This window comes from Euleptes europaea, chromosome 1, assembly GCF_029931775.1.
Source record: "Euleptes europaea isolate rEulEur1 chromosome 1, rEulEur1.hap1, whole genome shotgun sequence".
In the NCBI taxonomy this organism is placed as follows: Eukaryota; Metazoa; Chordata; class Lepidosauria; order Squamata; family Sphaerodactylidae; genus Euleptes; species Euleptes europaea.
Window position 1 is genome coordinate 19,882,168 of NC_079312.1, and position 16,448 is coordinate 19,898,615.

General features: G+C 51.6%; 1 protein-coding gene across 1 annotated transcript in view; it reads left to right on the forward strand.

The window, feature by feature from the left end:
• The window catches only part of SKIC2 (SKI2 subunit of superkiller complex), a 45,561-nt gene extending 31,775 nt beyond the window's left edge, over positions 1–13,786 (forward strand). The window contains exons 24-29 of the mRNA XM_056851391.1: positions 59–185; positions 2,479–2,689; positions 4,081–4,191; positions 6,291–6,509; positions 7,924–8,064; positions 13,586–13,786. Coding sequence (XP_056707369.1) covers positions 59–185; positions 2,479–2,689; positions 4,081–4,191; positions 6,291–6,509; positions 7,924–8,064; positions 13,586–13,786 — 1,010 coding nt within the window. The remainder of the gene's footprint in view (positions 1–58; positions 186–2,478; positions 2,690–4,080; positions 4,192–6,290; positions 6,510–7,923; positions 8,065–13,585) is intronic.
• The last annotated feature ends 2,662 nt before the right edge of the window (positions 13,787–16,448 follow it).

The following is a 16,448-nucleotide window of genomic DNA, read 5'->3' on the forward strand; positions in this document are numbered from 1 at the left end:
CCCCCCCTCGTTCTGGGGCGGGGCCGCTGCTGAGCCCTTCTTTCCCATCCCTCCCCAGGCCCCTGTGGACACGTCATAAAGAAACTGGGCCCGGCCGATATTTCGGGCATCACGACAAAGTCCTTGCGAGTCAACGCTGAGCGCATCCTGGAGGATTTCAAGAAGCGGCAGATGCCCAGGTTCAGGTGCGTGGGGGGGAGGCGATGTGCTCTGCATGTTCACGGCGGCTCACACACAGGAGAACTTGTCTCTCACTTGTGCACCACACCGGAGATAAGGTTGAGAGAAGACAAACCAAATTCTCCAACAATTGTCATCCTGCTCTGTGTCCTGTAGAAGTAATAATCCCCTTCTGCAGTGACCAGAGGAACATCCTATATAGTGGTGGATAGGTTCCCCCCTCATGTGTGTGTGTTAAGTGCCGTCAAGTCCCTTCTGACTCATGGCGACCCTGTGAATCATTGTCTTCCAAAGTGTCCTATCCTTAACAGCCCTGCTCAGATCTTGCAAATTGAGGGCCGTGGCTTCCTTTATAGAGTCAATCCTCTTTTCCTGCTGCCTTGGGTTTTCCTCTTTTCCTGCTGCCTTCAATTTTTCCTAGCATGATTGTCTTTTCCAGTGACTCTTGTCTTCTCATAATGTGTCCAAAGTACGACAGCCTCAGTTTAGTCATTTTAGCTTCTAGGGTAAGTTCAGGCTTGATTTGTTCTAAAACCTACTGATTTTTTTTTTTGGGCGGTCCAGAGTATCCGTAACACTCTCCTCCAACACCACATTTCAAAGGAATCTACTGTCTTCCTATCAGTTTTCTTCCCCCCCTCATACCTTTCCTGTAATTGAAGTGGGTCTGAAGCAAATGTAGTGAAGGGTCCTGAGTGACCCTAAGTCCTACCTTGCATTGATGGCTTTGGTACGTGCACATGAAGTCCCCTATTCCACTTGTCACATAGACCAGGGGTGTTGAACTCAATTATGAGGGCCAGATATAACATACATTTATTTATTTATTTACATTTCTATCCCGCCCTCCCCAGCCAAAGGCCGGGCTCAGGGCGGCTCTCAAGAATACCACAAATGATAAAAACAGAATAAAAACATTAAAGCTTTAGTTAAAGGATGTGTCACTGGCCACCAAGATCAAGTTATTTCATGCCATCCTATTCCCTATTACGATGTATGGGCGTGAAAGCTGGACATTGAAGAAAGTAGATTCCTTTGAAATATGGTGTTGGAGGAGAGTGTTATGGATACCCTGGACTGCCAAAAAAACAACAGTAGTGGGTTATAGATCAAATCAAGCCTGAACTGACCCTAGAAGCTAAAATGACTAAACTGAGGCTATCGAATTTTTTTACATTATGAGAAGACAAGAGTCACTGGAAAAGACAGTCATGCTAGGAAAAGTTGAGGGCAGCAGGAAAAGAGGAAGACCCAACAAGAGATGGATGGACTCAATAAAGGAAGCCACAGCCCTCAGTTTGCAAGACCTGAGCAAGGCTGTCAAAGATAGGACATGTTGGAGGACATTGATTCATAGGGTCGCCATGAGTTGGAAGCGACTTGACAGCACTTAACACACATAGTTAAAATAACCCAATAAATTTCACTTGGGCAGGCCAGGCCATGCCTCGCCAGCCCAGATAAAGAGGGGGGGGTGGCTGCCTCGAGGGCTGGATAAGAGCTCTCAAGGGGCCTGATCTGGCCTGCGGGCCTTATGTTTGACACCTCTGACGTAGACCATCTGTGTCAATCCCAGCATAGAACAGAGATTTTTATTACGGCATTGCCATTCTAAGAATACTTGATAAAATTGTCCACAGTTCACAATTGTACATTTAAAATACAAAAATACAAAACCATCAAGTTAGATTTTACTTATCCCCCTAATTTAGAATTAGACCCATCCTTGAGGAAACCTTTGAAAGGCGAACTAGAACCTAGCTGTGGCTAAGGTAACCTGTTCTTTTCCCCTCTCCAGAAGTGTTTGCAGTATTACTGATTCTATGGGCTCTCTAGGGCCCTTCAGCAAAGGGAGAATGTACTTGGTGCGCGCCTCTTCATACCAAGGACATCTTAATAGCACATGAGCCACCGTTTCCATTTCTCCAATTTCACACGGGCAATGTCTGTCACTAATCGGGGTCCTTTTAAAGCGCCCCTCTACCGTTGCGGAGGGGAGAGCTTGAAAGCGGGTCAGCGTGAAGGCTCTCCTAACACTTGAACGGTCTAACCGGTATAAATAAGATGCTGGAGCCACTTTATACTTATACAATCCCAGCATAGTCCCAAGTGCTCATGTACATGATCTTGCTCTTAAAAAGCCATCTTAGGTGAGCAGCAGACCACCCTTGGAGGTCATGGTGACAAATGCTACAAGTGCCAATCCAAAGCACGAGGGCTGGGCTGGTTCTGGAGCTGCGACGTAGGAAAGACGCCGTGGGGGGCACTTTTCAACAATCTCTGTCTGGCTGCCTGCAGGAATGACCCCCCTGGACCATCGGCGGCCACCACGACCCAGGAGCTTCTGCGTTTGGCCGAGGGCTCCCCCGAAGGGCTCCCACTCTTGGATCCGGTGAACGGCCTTCAGCTGAAGGACATAGAGGTGGTGGAGGGTGTGGTGAAGACCCGTCGCTTGGAGGAGAGGCTGCCCGAGTTCCAGTGTGTGCACAGCCCCCGCTTCCCCACGGAGGTCAGTACAGGGCAGGCAGAGCTGGAACCAGGTCAGGGAGACCGGGGTTGCCTGGAGACGCCTTTCCCCTCAAATGATGGAGAGGATTTGTGTGTGTGTGTGTGTGTGTGTGAAGTGTGCGAATGAGCTCAGAATATCATATTTGTTACAGAATTAAACTCCCTGAAATTTTGGGGGAATGTTTCTTTGAATAAAATGTTCTAATGTCTGTTTGCAAAGATAAAGATCTGTGAGTAATGAGCACAGCGGTATTAAAAGCCAGAGAAGAAACAGTGTAAATTTGGGAGAGGAGCAGGACATGTCATCATAGGGCGAAAACGCACGGGAGATTTTGCCTTGGATTTGCCGCTGTCTAGATGCACATTTTCCCCATCTGAATTCTCAGAACTCTGCATGGGGGCTTATTTTGGCGTTTTGAGAATTTGGCTGGGGAAAACGTGCATTTAGAGAGCGGCAAATCCAAGGCAAAACCTCCCATGCAATTTTCCCCATAATTGTGTTTTGTTTTTTCATCTTCCCCTGGCTGGGGGAAACGGAGCAAGCAAAAAAGAAAACACGCACTTTTCCTTCATTTGTATCGCTTTGCACCAGTTTCGGAAATGAGCTCACATGTAGGCGCGGAAACATTTGTGACTCGTGCAGAGTCCGCTCGGACCTAGGATTGGTCAGGTCAGGCACTCAGTACAGCAGACTGTGGGCGAAAGCTGTATAATCATGTTTCGCTCTGAAGTGTCGCTCCTGCTCCAGTCAGTTGCCTGCGTAGCCAACCAAAAAGATTTTATTATCCCACCCTTCCTCCAGGGAGCTTGTGACTGTATACTTTCATCTCCCCTTCGTCGTTTTACCCTAACAGCCCTTGGAAGTAAAGCCTAGGCTGACAGAATAAATGGCTCATTGACTTTCAAAGAATCATAGAGTTAGAAGGGGCCATACAGGCCATCTAGTCCAACCCCCTGCTCAAGCCAGGATCAGCCTAGAGCAGAGTTTCCCAAACTTTTAAAGTCATGGAGCACTTTTCAGGAGAGAAATTTGTCACGGAGCACTAATTTTCACCTAGCACCTATATACTAAACCGAATAACAGTAGTATTTTTTCTTTCCAGTCTTTCCAGCCTCTTTGAGACTCCTTAAAGGTAGAGAAAATCGGGGTATAAAAGCCAACTTTTCTCTTTCTATACAGAAATTAGAGGAAATATGCAGAAAGATTGATGGGGATAAATTTGGGGGGGGTAAATTTTTTGCGTTATCTCCAAGCTTTTCCTGCAGTTCTGTGCTGAATTCCACAATTGCACTCCCAGTTGCATGCAGCTCTGGACAGAGAAAGGGCCCTCGTGATTTGCCCCAGCCCAAATTCGGATCCATTTGCCCATCCCTCTCTTTTCTCCCCTCCAGTATACCCGCTTCCGAGAGCGCCAGCGGGTGCAGGAGGAGCTTGAGCAGCTGCGGTTCCTGCTGTCCGACCAGTCCTTGATGCTGCTCCCTGAATACCACCAGCGTGTCGAGGTGAGAGGCTCCAGAAGGGCTGGCGTGGGGTCGAATGTCCAGTGGCCAGGGATTCAAGCTGTGGGGTGTTGAGAGTGGGAACACCAAGCGGGGCTTTTAAGATCTCCCCTCATTCAAAACCAGCTGCACAGCTGGTGTCTCTGCTTGAGGGGTGACCATTCATGAAGCTGCCTCATACCAAGACCATCAACCCATCTAGCTCAGCCCTGTCAGTTCTGATCCATCTAGCTCAGCCCTGTCCTGATCCATCTAGCTCAGCCCTGTCTGTTCTGATGAGCAGGGTCTGCAGTAGAGAGAGGCCTTTTCCAAGCCCTGGCTACCTTTTAGCAGGGCTGTAATTGGGGGGGGAGGGCAGTCGCCACCCCTGAGACATGCAGAGAGGGCGGCAGAACTGCCTCTCCTACCTGGCAGAGAGGTGCCTACAGGAGGCGGCTGCCCTCCTTGCCCCCGCCCCCCAGTTACGGCCCTGCCTTTTACAGGAGCTTCTAGAACTTGAACCCTGGGATCTTCTGCATGCTGATCCCGCACTCTAGCTTTGAGCCACTGCGTAAAAGTGGGACGCATGCTAACCCACTGGAAAGCAGGTCTCTCACGACGTAGCATATATGTTTTCTAAAATAAATTAATGCGGGGAAACGTGACTTTGGTAGCAGCTTGAATAGCCCAGACTAGCCCAAGCTCATTGGATCTGGGAAGCTAAGCAGGGTCAGCCTTGGTTAGTACTTGGATGGGAAGCCACCAGGGTTGCTGTGCAGAGGGGAGGCAATGGCAAACCACCTCTCGCTGAGAAAACCCCATGAGGAGTCGGTGTAAGTCGGTTGCAACTTGACAGCACTTTATTATTTTAAACATGACCCATATCTAGATTACCTGGACATGAACACCCCATGGTGGTTTGTTTGTTTGTTTGTTTGTTTCCAATTTAATATCAGCGAGTCCTGTAGAACGAGTGATTGGCATTTGCATTTTGGAGTATGGGGGGAGGGGAGAAGAGGGTCAGGGAAGCTCTAGTGAGGTGATAAATAGACCCTGTCCCCTTTTCCTCCCCCAAAGAACAAGGCCTTCAGATGGAGCTGGGGCAAAAGGGGGAAGCTGACATTCGTGCTGACACCCCTGGCCTCGGTGAGGGTCTTTTTTTGGGTCCCACTTGGCCGCAGCTTCCTACGTACACCCCATATTATCTCCCCCACAAGGATCCCTTGCATCCTGCCCCTTCTCTGAGGCCCAGTTCTAACAGGTAAGGATGGTGATGTCATGGAGCTGCTTTGAAGGCGGCCCAGTGTAAGCGAGGCGCCAGATGCGTGCGAAGCCCCTCAGCTGGCTCTTTCCACCTGACCCAGGATCGCCTCTTGAGAATCCCTGCCTTAGAACTCTTGAGGAAAAGCCAGCGTTCTGAAGGCCACAGAGACCGAAAACTGGGAAATCGTGTGCTTTGTACCCCCAAACTGTGGAAATGTAGCCGTTAATTTCCTCAGGCCGCAGAAACAGTTTAGAGAGAGTAGAAAAGGGCAGGAGTCCAGTGGCACCTTAAAGACTGACACAATTTCTGGGAGGGTGTGAGCTTCTGTGAGCCACGGCTCACTTCTTCAGAGCAGCAACCACGAGCTGCCTCTGAAGCAGCTAGTATCCGAAAGCCATCTGAGAGCCAGCGTGGTGTAGTGGTTAAGAGTGGTGGTTTGGAGCGGTGATCTGGTGAACTGGATTTGTTTCCCCACTCCTCCTCATGAAGCCAGTTGGGTGACCTTGGGCTAGTCACACTCTCTCAGCCTCACAGGGTGAGGGGAAGGGAAGGTTATTGTAAGCCCGTTTGATTCTTCCTTAAGTGGTAGAGAAAGTCGGCATGTAAAAACCAACGCTTCTTCTGAAGAAGATGAAGGGAGCTGTGGCTCACAAAAGCTCCTACCCTGCCAGAAATTCGGTTAGTCTTGAAGGTGCTACTGGACTCTTGCTGTTTTCTACTGCTGTTGACAGACCAACACGGCTACCCCTCGAGTTGAGATTGTGCACCTGTGTGTTTCGTACCGTTTTGCCTGCTGACAAACCACAAGCTGCCGTTGGCCTCTTTCTCTGTCCCCGCTCGCTGTGTTGGGTTGCCGTAGGTCCTGCGCTCCTTGGGCTACATCAACGAAGGAGGGGCGGTGGAGCTGAAAGGGAGCGTGGCCCGCCAGATCAGCAACCACGAGCTGCTCCTCACCCAGCTGCTGCTGGACAACACCCTGACTGACCTGCGGCCAGAGGAGATCGTGGCCCTGCTGAGCTGCACCGTCTGCCAGGTCCGCACCCAGGTGGAGCCGCAGCTGCCCTCCGTCCTCCAGAAGGTGAGCGGGTTCTGAGCGCGGGGCTTGGGCGAGCGTGGAGGAGCTGTGCTCCCAGAGCGCCAACCCCTTCAGTGCAGCCAGCAGTTCTTCCGCCCCTTGGAACAGCAACACATTTTCCCTGATAGAGCAGGGAGGGACTTTTAATAGCACTTTCTTCCAAGGGGCTCAAGCAGCCTGACCTATTATGTGCACATCCCCCACATCCTCGCCTTGGTGGGAACAGGTGGCAGTCACACCCGGCAGGCAGACCACGTTTATTTTATTTAGTTAAGTGTTGTTATTTATAGTCCACCTTTCTGACTTAGACACAAGGTGGACAACAAAATGTAATAACAATAATAATCAATAACAACAATATTAATAATATTATACTAACAATGATTATTGGTATATTATAATAATTATACTAATAATGATAGTAATAATGTCAATAATGATGATGATTGGTATATTATAATTATTATACTAATGATATTAATAATAATAACAATAATTATTAATAGTATATTATACTAATTAGTGTACTAATAATATTAATGACAATAATAATGATTATTGGTATATTATACTAATTAGTGTACTAATAAAAAATGATACTAATAATGACAATAATAATAGTTGTTATTGTAATTATTAGTATCATTATTATTGTCATTATTATTATTAATATTATTATATTTTGTTGTCCACCTGGAGTCTAAGTCAGAAAGGCAGACTATAAATAACAAAACTTAACTAAATAAAATAAACGTGGGCTGCCACCTGTTTTCTTCTTCTTCATCATCATCATCATCGTGTTGTTGTTGTTTGGTTGTTGTTGTTGTTTATACCCTGCCCTCCCCCAAGCCAGGCTCAAGGCAGTTAACATCATGTAAAATACACAAATGTAATATACAAGTTTAAAACCAACCTAAAAACACAGCTGATGATCGTCAACTGATGGCACCCAGCTACCCCATGTTAGGGAGGATATTAATTCAGGGAGCCGTGCAGCAAGGCCCACTGCTGGTGTTCCTCCGTCCGGGGTGGGGGCAAGAGGATGGAGACGGAAAGGACAAAGGGAAAAAGGGAGGGCGGGAAAGGGGAGAGACAGAAGGAAAAGAATAATGGGAAGGACCAAGGAGGGATGGGAAAGGAAAGGGTAAATCAATGCAATCAATGGGGCATGTACTAATAAGCAATGTAATAGAACTTGGACTGCAGAAATTTGAACCAAAGCGGATGTCTTAACAAAGTGTAAGTTACTAAATGGGACGTGTTACACAACGCAGAATGTGGTATTATGTAAGTAGAAGGACATTGCATTTTCCTGGGCCAATCTGTTAGCTTGGTGGGTCACCAGATAGGCAGGGACCCGCAGTCTCCCACCCAGCTGACTGCCTTCTGTGCCTCTCCGTCCCGCTCCCCGTTTCAGGGCATCGAGCACATCCGGTCGGTGGCAGAAGAGATCGCCCTGCTGCAGCGCAAGTGTGGCTTGCAGGAGTCGGTGGAGGACTTTGTGGAGCAGTACAAGTTCGGGCTGGTGGAGGTGGTCTACGAATGGGCCCGCGGCATGGTAAGGGGGCGGGGATTGCTTGGGTTTTTATCATGTTCTCTGTGTTTTTTTAATCACCTTGCACTCTATAGCAAAGGCAGGTTATTTTGTTAAATAAAATATGAGATAATAGATGTAGAATTGGATCGCACTTGGGGCTGTGGAGGTGTGCAACGCTTTGTCCCACCTCCTTCCAAGAGTCTACCTGCCTGCCCTGGGTAGGACCTTCAACCAGAATGATGCCATGGTTGAAGTTTCAGGCTAGGGTTGAAGAAAGACCTGTGTTCAAGTTCCCGCTGGTCATGCTCATCTGGCGAGATGAGGGAGAAGAGCGGAAAAGGGAACCTTGGGTACTTACCGTGAAGGTCCTTTCTTCTCTGAGGTAAGGAGAGCATCTTGTAAAGACGGGTGATTCCTTCCGGTTCCTTGGGATAGGCAGGATGTAAATAAACAAACTTCCAGTTTCCGGTCCGGAATCGTCGTGACCTGGTTGTGGGCAGAAGGATGGCAGGTGGATCTCCTGCTGTCTGTGGAAGGTAGAGTCCACTTTAGGAATAAAGGTGGGGTCAGTTCTGAGAACCACCTTGTCGTGGTGGAAAATGCACAGTCCCTCCCTCATCGAGAGGGCCCCCAGCTCGGAGACCCTACGCGCCGATGTGACCGCTGTGAGGAATAAAGTCTTGAGTCGAAGGTACTTTAGAGTGACCGTCGCCAACGGTTCGAATGGAGGGCCCGTCAAGGCCGACAAGACGACGTGGAGCCGCCATGATGGAAAGCAGTGCAAGACTGGAGGAGACGTCTGAGAGACCCCCTTGAGGAAGTATTTGACATGGGGATGCGTCGTGGTGGTGTATCCCTCCAGGTAGGGATGGACTGTGGCGATAGCGGCTAGTTGTCTACCCAGGGTGGACGCCTTGAGACCTTGTTGTACTCCGTCCTGCAGGAAGCGCAGTAGTTGTGCCGTGGACGGCTTCATGGGATCTTCCTTTTTGCGGCGGCACCATCTGACAAAGGCCTTCCAGGAGGCGTTGTAAATTCTCCGGGTGGAGGGCCGCCTGGCTTCCAGTATGGTATTGACGATGTTGAGCTGGTATCCGTGGCTCAAAAGCTGCTGCCTTTCAATAGCCAAGCGGTCAATTTCAACCATTCTGGATCCGGGTGCCGTACCGGTCCCTGTTGCAGCATGTCCCGAGATGTGGGTATTCGCCAGGGCTCCTGTAGGGATAGTTCCCTCAGCGTGGAATACCATGGTCTGCGAGGCCAATCTGGTGCTATAAACAGGACTGTCGCTCGTTCCTGCTGAATCTTTCTCAGCGCCTTGGGGATGATGGGAAGAGGCGGGAAGGCGTACAGGAAGTCCTGAGGCCAGGGCGAGAGCAGTGCATCTACCTGCTCTGCTTCCCTGTGGGCATACCTGGTGTAGAAGCGGGGGGTTTTGTGGTTCGTCGGTGAGGCAAAAAGATCCACTGCTGGCACACCGTAACGTTGCGCTAAGAGGTGAAACACCTGGTCGTTCAATGACCACTCGCCCTCGTCCAGCGTCTGGCGGCTGAGCCAATCCGCCTGAAGGTTGAGCTTGCCTTGTATATGCTCCGCTCTGATTGACAGAAGGTGCTTCTCTGCCCAAGAGAGAATTCGGGTCGCCTCTCCTTGTAGCGAGGAGGACCTGGATCCTCCCTGCTTGTTCAGGTGGGCCTTGGCGGAGATGTTGTCCGTCCGCACCAGAACATGGCGACCTGCAATACTTTGCTGGAATCGTAGGAGTGCCCTGTGGATTGCTCGCATTTCCAGGCGGTTGATGTGCATGGTCTTTTCCCGAGGCGACCATGTGCCCTGGGCCACCTGATGGTTTAGGGTAGCCCCCCATCCTTCCAGGCTGGCGTCCGTGAAGATCTGCATCAGGGAGTCGATGGTGTATGGTTGTCCCTGTTGTAAGGTCGAGGTCTGGGACCACCAGAGAAGGCTCAGCTTGGTGGCCGCCGGGAGGGTTAGACGAATGTTCTTCTTTTGGAGAATTTGATGTTGGTAAGGTTTGAGAAACCATTGTAGTGGTCGTGCGTGGAATCTGGCCCACGTGATCGTGCCGATGCAGGAGACCATCAGCCCCTGAAGCCGAACCAGAGCTGACAGCCCCACAGACCTTGATCCCCGCAAGTGTTTGGCTAGATGAGATAGCTTGGTTGCCTTGTCCTTTGGTAGGGTTAAGGTATTGGTTTTGGTGTTGATCCACACGCCAAGGTGTTGAATCCTCTGTGATGGGGAGATGTTGCTTTTGGCTCTGTTGATGAGGAATCCGTGGTCGCTCAGTACCTGGAGAACTCTGGCGGTGTGACGACTGGCTGTGTCCGCCGTAGGCGCATAGATCAGGATGTCGTCTAGATACAGATGAACGTGTATCCCTTCTCTCCTCAAGAGCGCTACCAGTGTGATGAGGACCTTGGAGAACACTCGAGGAGCTGGGGAGAGTCCAAAGGGGAGTGCCCTGAATTGGAAGTGAAGGTCCCCGAAGGCAAAACGGAGGAAACGGTGGTGGTCCGCGTGTATGGGAATGTGCAGGTATGCTTCTGTCAGATCTATCGACGACAGGAACATCCCCGGTCGCAGCGCTTCCACGATGGATCTCAGGGTTTCCATGCGGAAGTGTTTGGTTCGCACAAACTCGTTTACGAACTGTAAATCTAGTATGGCCCTCCAGTCCCCGTTCTTCTTGGGAACTGTAAAAAAGACAGAGTAGACCCCTGAGAATCTCTCTGAAGTTGGCACGTGCTCGATGGCCAGTATTTGCAGAAGATGATGAATGGCCGTCATCGTCCTGGTGCGTTTCTCGCATGCGTGTGGAGTGGGAGAAGGAATGAAGCGGTCCGGTGGTAGGTGGAGAAACTCTATTCGATATCCGTGTTGAATGACTTCGCGCACCCACCGATCTGGTTGCGCCCGCTCCCATTGGCGTATGAAGAGTTTCAGTCGTCCTCCCACCGGTGCCGAGTCGCCGTCATTGTTTCTTGGATTTGAAGTTGTGGTTCGGCTTACCCGGTCTCTGGTTGTGGAACTGGTTCGGTCTGCCGTAGCGCTGGCCCCCTCTGTTCGCCCCTCTTGCGCCGGACCACGTAGGGCGCCTGGGGTCTGCTCTAGGTCTCGCGAGTGCGTGGTAAGAACGAAAGGAAGGCGAGGGCCGGAAGTCCTTCCTGAGGCTCCCCGGCATGGCCTTCTTCCTGTCCTTAGTCTCCACTAAAATGTCTTCTAATTTGTCTCCGAAGAGCTTGCCGCCTTGGAAGGGGTAGGCCAACAGCATGGATTTGGCTCCTTGCTCCACTTGCCAGGCTCGGAGCCAAAGGACTTGTCTGGTCACGGCGTTGGTCCCCATGGCTCTAGCTGAAAGAGTCATAGAGTCCAGAGTGGTATCCGCCAAAAAATGGACTGCCTTCATCAGTCTATTGAGACCTTCATTCGCCTTTCGTTCCTCTGTGGGGATGAGGGTGGCCAGTTTCCTTGCCCACACTATAGCTGCCCTTGCAAAGAGGGTTGCGGTCGCAGAGGCTTGGGCAGACGTGGCTAGTGCCTCATGGGTCCTGCACGAGGCCTGGTCTGCCTTCCTGTCCAAGGGGTCTCTAAGGGATCCCATACCATCCCCTGAGATGATTCCTGGAGACTGCAGTGCCGCTACTAGACCCTCCACTACGGGCGTGTGAAGGAGTTCCATGGCGTGTGGGGCCAAGGTGTAGAGTTTGATGATATTACGGGGAAGAGGTCTGTTACCCATGGGCTTTTCCCATTCCAGTTTAAGACGGTGCTCAAAGTATTCCGGAAAAGGCACCACCTTGAATGAGGGTTGTGTGCGGGGAAAGAATTCCTTGGGTCCCCTTGGCCTGCCCTTCCCCTTCTCTCCCCCATCAGGCTCTGGAGTCTCGTTGAGGTCCAGGGCTGCAATGGCTTTACAGAGGACAGATTGATAGTCCTCTCTGCAAAACAGCCTTGTCTGCTGCTCCTCCACAGATTCGCCCTCCCCCTCAGAGGAGGAGAATTCACCTTCCTCTCTCTCTCCCTCGTCCGAATCGTATTGGGAAGGGGAGGGGGATTCTTCGCCCTGCATTGATCCGGATGCAGTGGTGTGTTGTCGCCCCTCCCTGGCCGAAGGGGGCTTAAGGTTTCCTGCTGAGGTGCTGGGGCCATCTTCTCCCCCCATTTTGCCCGGGGGATAGGAGGGTTGAGTGTCCCATGAGCCTCCTTTGGCCGGGTATGTCTGCGCAGATGGCAAGCCCCCTTGGGCTGCTGGCTGCAGAAAGGGGAATTCCTCCCTGAGTACTTGCCGCATGAGGGCTAGGAGATCGCTTTGGGGACCCCCGGTGACATGCCCTCCCGGTGTTCCGGAGTATGGGGTGGGTTGCTGGTGGGGGGGGGGTTGGAGCTCACCCATTTGGTGTGTGGGTCCGCTGGAGTCCCGTGCGCAGGCGGCCCCCTCCTGGGAGTCCCCGATGTTTCCAGCGACTGCTCGGGCTGGAGCTGCGGGGGGGGGGCGTCTCTGAGTTTCCTCTTCCCACCGCCCGCCTGAGAGCTGGTAGGACTGGAGGCGTCAGGCTTCTTCTTCTTCTTCTCCCGGTCCTTCTTGCGTGCGTCGTCCGGCTGCTTCCTCTTGCCGGGGACGGAGGAGGAAGCCTGTCGCCCCTGCCGCTCCGCGTTGCCACCCTTGCGGCTGCCGGAGGGCTCAGTTGGCGGCGGGGGGGGGGCGCGGGGACCAGCCCTTCCATAAGTTCCCCCCGCGCCAGAAACTCGTGGGGCGCGTTTGCAGCTTGCTGTGCCATGCGCCGGTTAACTTGCCAGCTGATCGCTGCGGGAATGGTTCCCGAAGCCTGTCGGTCGATCCGCCCAGACCACGTGTCCACAATGGCGGTCAGTCGCTGTTGGTGGGTTGCGGAGCAACCCGAGATGCTGCCTTCCCACAGCGAGGCAGGAAGAAAAACTGGAAATGGGGGCAATTCCGGACCGGAAACCAGAAGTTTGTTTATTTACATCCTGCCTATCCCAAGGAACCGGAAGGAATCACCCGTCTTTACAAGATGCTCTCCCCCTCAGAGAGAGAAGAGGGAGAACCACGTGGTGCTGGCCGAGTTCCTAAGGAGGAGGTGGGTATGGAGTTGGGTTGTGGAACTCCCTGCCCCAAAATGTGGTGATGGCTGCCAACTTGGAAGGCTTTAAGAGGAGAGTGGACATGTTCATGGAGGAAAGGGGTATTCATGGCTACTAGTTAGAATGGACACTAGTCATGCTGCATACCTATTCTCTCTAGTATCAGAGGAGCATGCCTATTATATGAGGTGCTGTGGAACACAGGCAGGATGGTGCTGCTGCAGTCTTGTTTGGGGGCTTCCTAGAGGCACCTGGTTGGCCACTGTGTGAACAGACTGCTGGACTTGATGGAGCTTGGTCTGATCCAGCAGGGCTTTTCTTATGTTCTTACGGGAATAGCCCTCGCTGGTAAATGTCTGTTCCCAATTAACCGGTTCAATCGGCTCCGGTTGTCTCCTTTCCACCTTTCCCTCACTAGCCGTTCGCCGAGATTGCCCGCCTAACAGACGTGCAGGAGGGGATCGTCGTCCGCTGCATCCAGCGCCTGGACGAAACCTGCCGGGAGATGCGCAATGCAGCCCGCGTCACTGGGGAGCCCACGCTACATGCCAAGATGGAGGCCGCCTCCAACATGATCAAGAGGGACATTGTCTTTGCGGCCAGCCTCTACACCCAGTGAAGGGGGAGCTGGGGGAGAGCTGCTTTTCTGCCTCTCACCTCGGTGGGAAGTGGTGGGGGTGTCTCTTTGATTCCTGACCTCTGAGAGGTTGCAGTTGTATCTCGCAGAAATAAAGAAGGAAAGTTGTATACTCGTTACTGGGGGCTGTGAGCATCTGCTTCCTTTGAATGCCCGTTTTCCACAAGGCAGCCTGCCTGATCCACTTGCTTTGGAGGGACCTCTTCAAAATCTGCTTTTGGTTTCTGAACCATTCTGAACGATTTGATGTCACCTGCTCGCCTGAATCCAGCTCATTTATGAACAAATTAGATGGCGCCAGTCCTAACACAGATGGGAGAGGGCTATCTGTTGCCATCTTTTTTGGCAGCAAATTCTGTTGATCAGGGAGTCCCATTTGTACAACACCTGAGGGTGGGGCAGCGTGGTATCCTAGGGAGGGGCAGGTCCCTGAGCATGGAAGTATCACGCGGGGAGTGGACATGTTCGTGGAGGATAGGGCTATCCATGGATACTAGTAAAGATGCATACCTATTCTCTCCAGTATCAGAAGAGCATGCCTATTATCTTAGGTGCTGTGGAACACAGGCAGGATGGTGCCGCAGTCGTCTTGCTTGTGGGCTTCCTAGAGACACCTGGTTGGCCACTGTGTGAGCAGAATGCTGGACTTGGTGGACCTTTGTCTGATCCAGCATGGCCTTTCTTATGTTCTTATACTCCCATCTTGAAAGAGCTGCTGTATTGAAGTAAGAGTGTCCCCCCAGTGTGGGATATAAGGAGACCTTGGGACTTCCCCCTAAAGCCGGTGTTAGCTTTTGAAAATGGTTGCACAGGTCTCTGCTTTGGGGGCTTCCTAGAGGCCCCTGGGTGGCCACTGTGTGAACAGACTGCTGGACTTGATGGGCCTTGGTCTGATCCAGCAGGGCCTTATGTTCTTATCATTGCTAGTAATTTTTGATGGACTCCCTGAGGGCACTGGGCAGTGAAGGGATTAAACTGAGACCTGATGCTCAATGAATGGGGAAGAAGCCAACACGAAAGCAGGAATCCCAGAAAGGGGGAAATAGGCTTGAGCCAGGATGGGGAAGGCCAGGGCTGAAACTGAGAGCCTGGCCAGTCAAAGCTCCTAGTGTACGATGGGGGTCGACTTGAAGCCTCTTCCAAGAATGAAGCAACAGAATTGGAGTGGGGGGTTCAGAGTTCAGCTTCCTGAGATTCTCCACTTTCCATTCCTCCCCCCCGCCACCCAAGAAAAGTTGCCAGCCCTTACGATGGTGAAAAATACCCCACACCTCAACTATCCCCTCCCTGCTAGTTCACTGTTCATGCACCTCTAGCAGGGGGGAGGAGAAGAGTTGGTTTTTATGCCGACTTCCTCTACCACTTAAGGGCGAATCAAACCGGCTTACAGACACCCTGTGAGGTAGGTGGGGCTGAGAGAGTGTGACTAGCCCAAGGTCACCCGGCTGGCTTCATGTAGGAGTGGGGGAACTAATCCAGTTCACCAGATTAGCCTCCGCCGCTCATGTGGAGGAGTGGGGAATCAAACCCGGTTCTCCATGATCAGAGTCCACCACCCCAAATCACCCCTCTTAACCACTATACCACGCCGGCTCTCAGAATTGGGGCCACAGGCAAGTGCCAGTCCTCCAAGATCTACCCCATTCCTCCCCTGGCAGTCACGGCTCTCACAGGCTGAAGCTGCTCGGTTTAAACTCCCTAGCAGTGTTTGCTCAGTTTATTTAGATATCAACATCCCACTTTTCTCCCCTGTTGGGCCCCAACGCAACTTACATCATTTCCTGGAGTTTCTCCTCACCTTTTGAAGTAACGGAGCCTTAGATAACATGACTTGCCCAAGGACATCCTGAAAGCTTCCAGGGCAGAGCGGGCATTCGAATCTGGGACTCCCAAATCCTCATCTGGCATGCAAGCCGCTCTGCCATGCAGGCTTTCAAAACAGCAGTACAGTTGGGGGCCAGTACAGCCAGCGTGGTGTGGTGGTTGGGAGTGATGGAGAACCAGGTTTGATTCCCCACGCCTCCACATGAAACCAGCTGGGCTACACACGAACGCATGAAGCTGCCTTATACTGAACCAGACCCTTGGTCCATCAAAGTCAGTATTGTCTACTCAGACCAGCAGCGGCTCTCCAGGGTCTCAGGCAGAGGTCTTTCACATCACCTACCTGCCTAGTCCCTTTAACTGGAAATGCTAAGGATTGAACCTGGGACCTTCTACATGCCAAGCAGAGGCTCTACCACTGAGCCACGGCCCTGCCCCTAAACACAGTCCCTTGTCACATCTCTTTTAGAGCTCTCAGCCCCACTTACCTCACAGGGTGTCTGCTGTGGGGAGGGGAAGGTGATTGTAAGTCAGTTTGATTCTCCCTTTAGTAGAGAAAGTTGGCATATAAAAACCAACTCCTCTTCTTGTATTTTGCCCTTTTGATTTCTCTGCTGCGATTAGCCCCCTGGACAGTGTAAGAAGTGGATTGCTGAATCATCTCTAGTATCCTACCTGTAGCCGGTAACTACTCACTTGTGTATCTTGAACACTTGGCCCTCAGGGGTCAATTAAGTTCAAGTGTCACAAAGGATTATAGCAGAAGGAACAACTTATACATTCCCTTTATGGGATTCAGGAAGCCCTCGGGAGGTTTGAG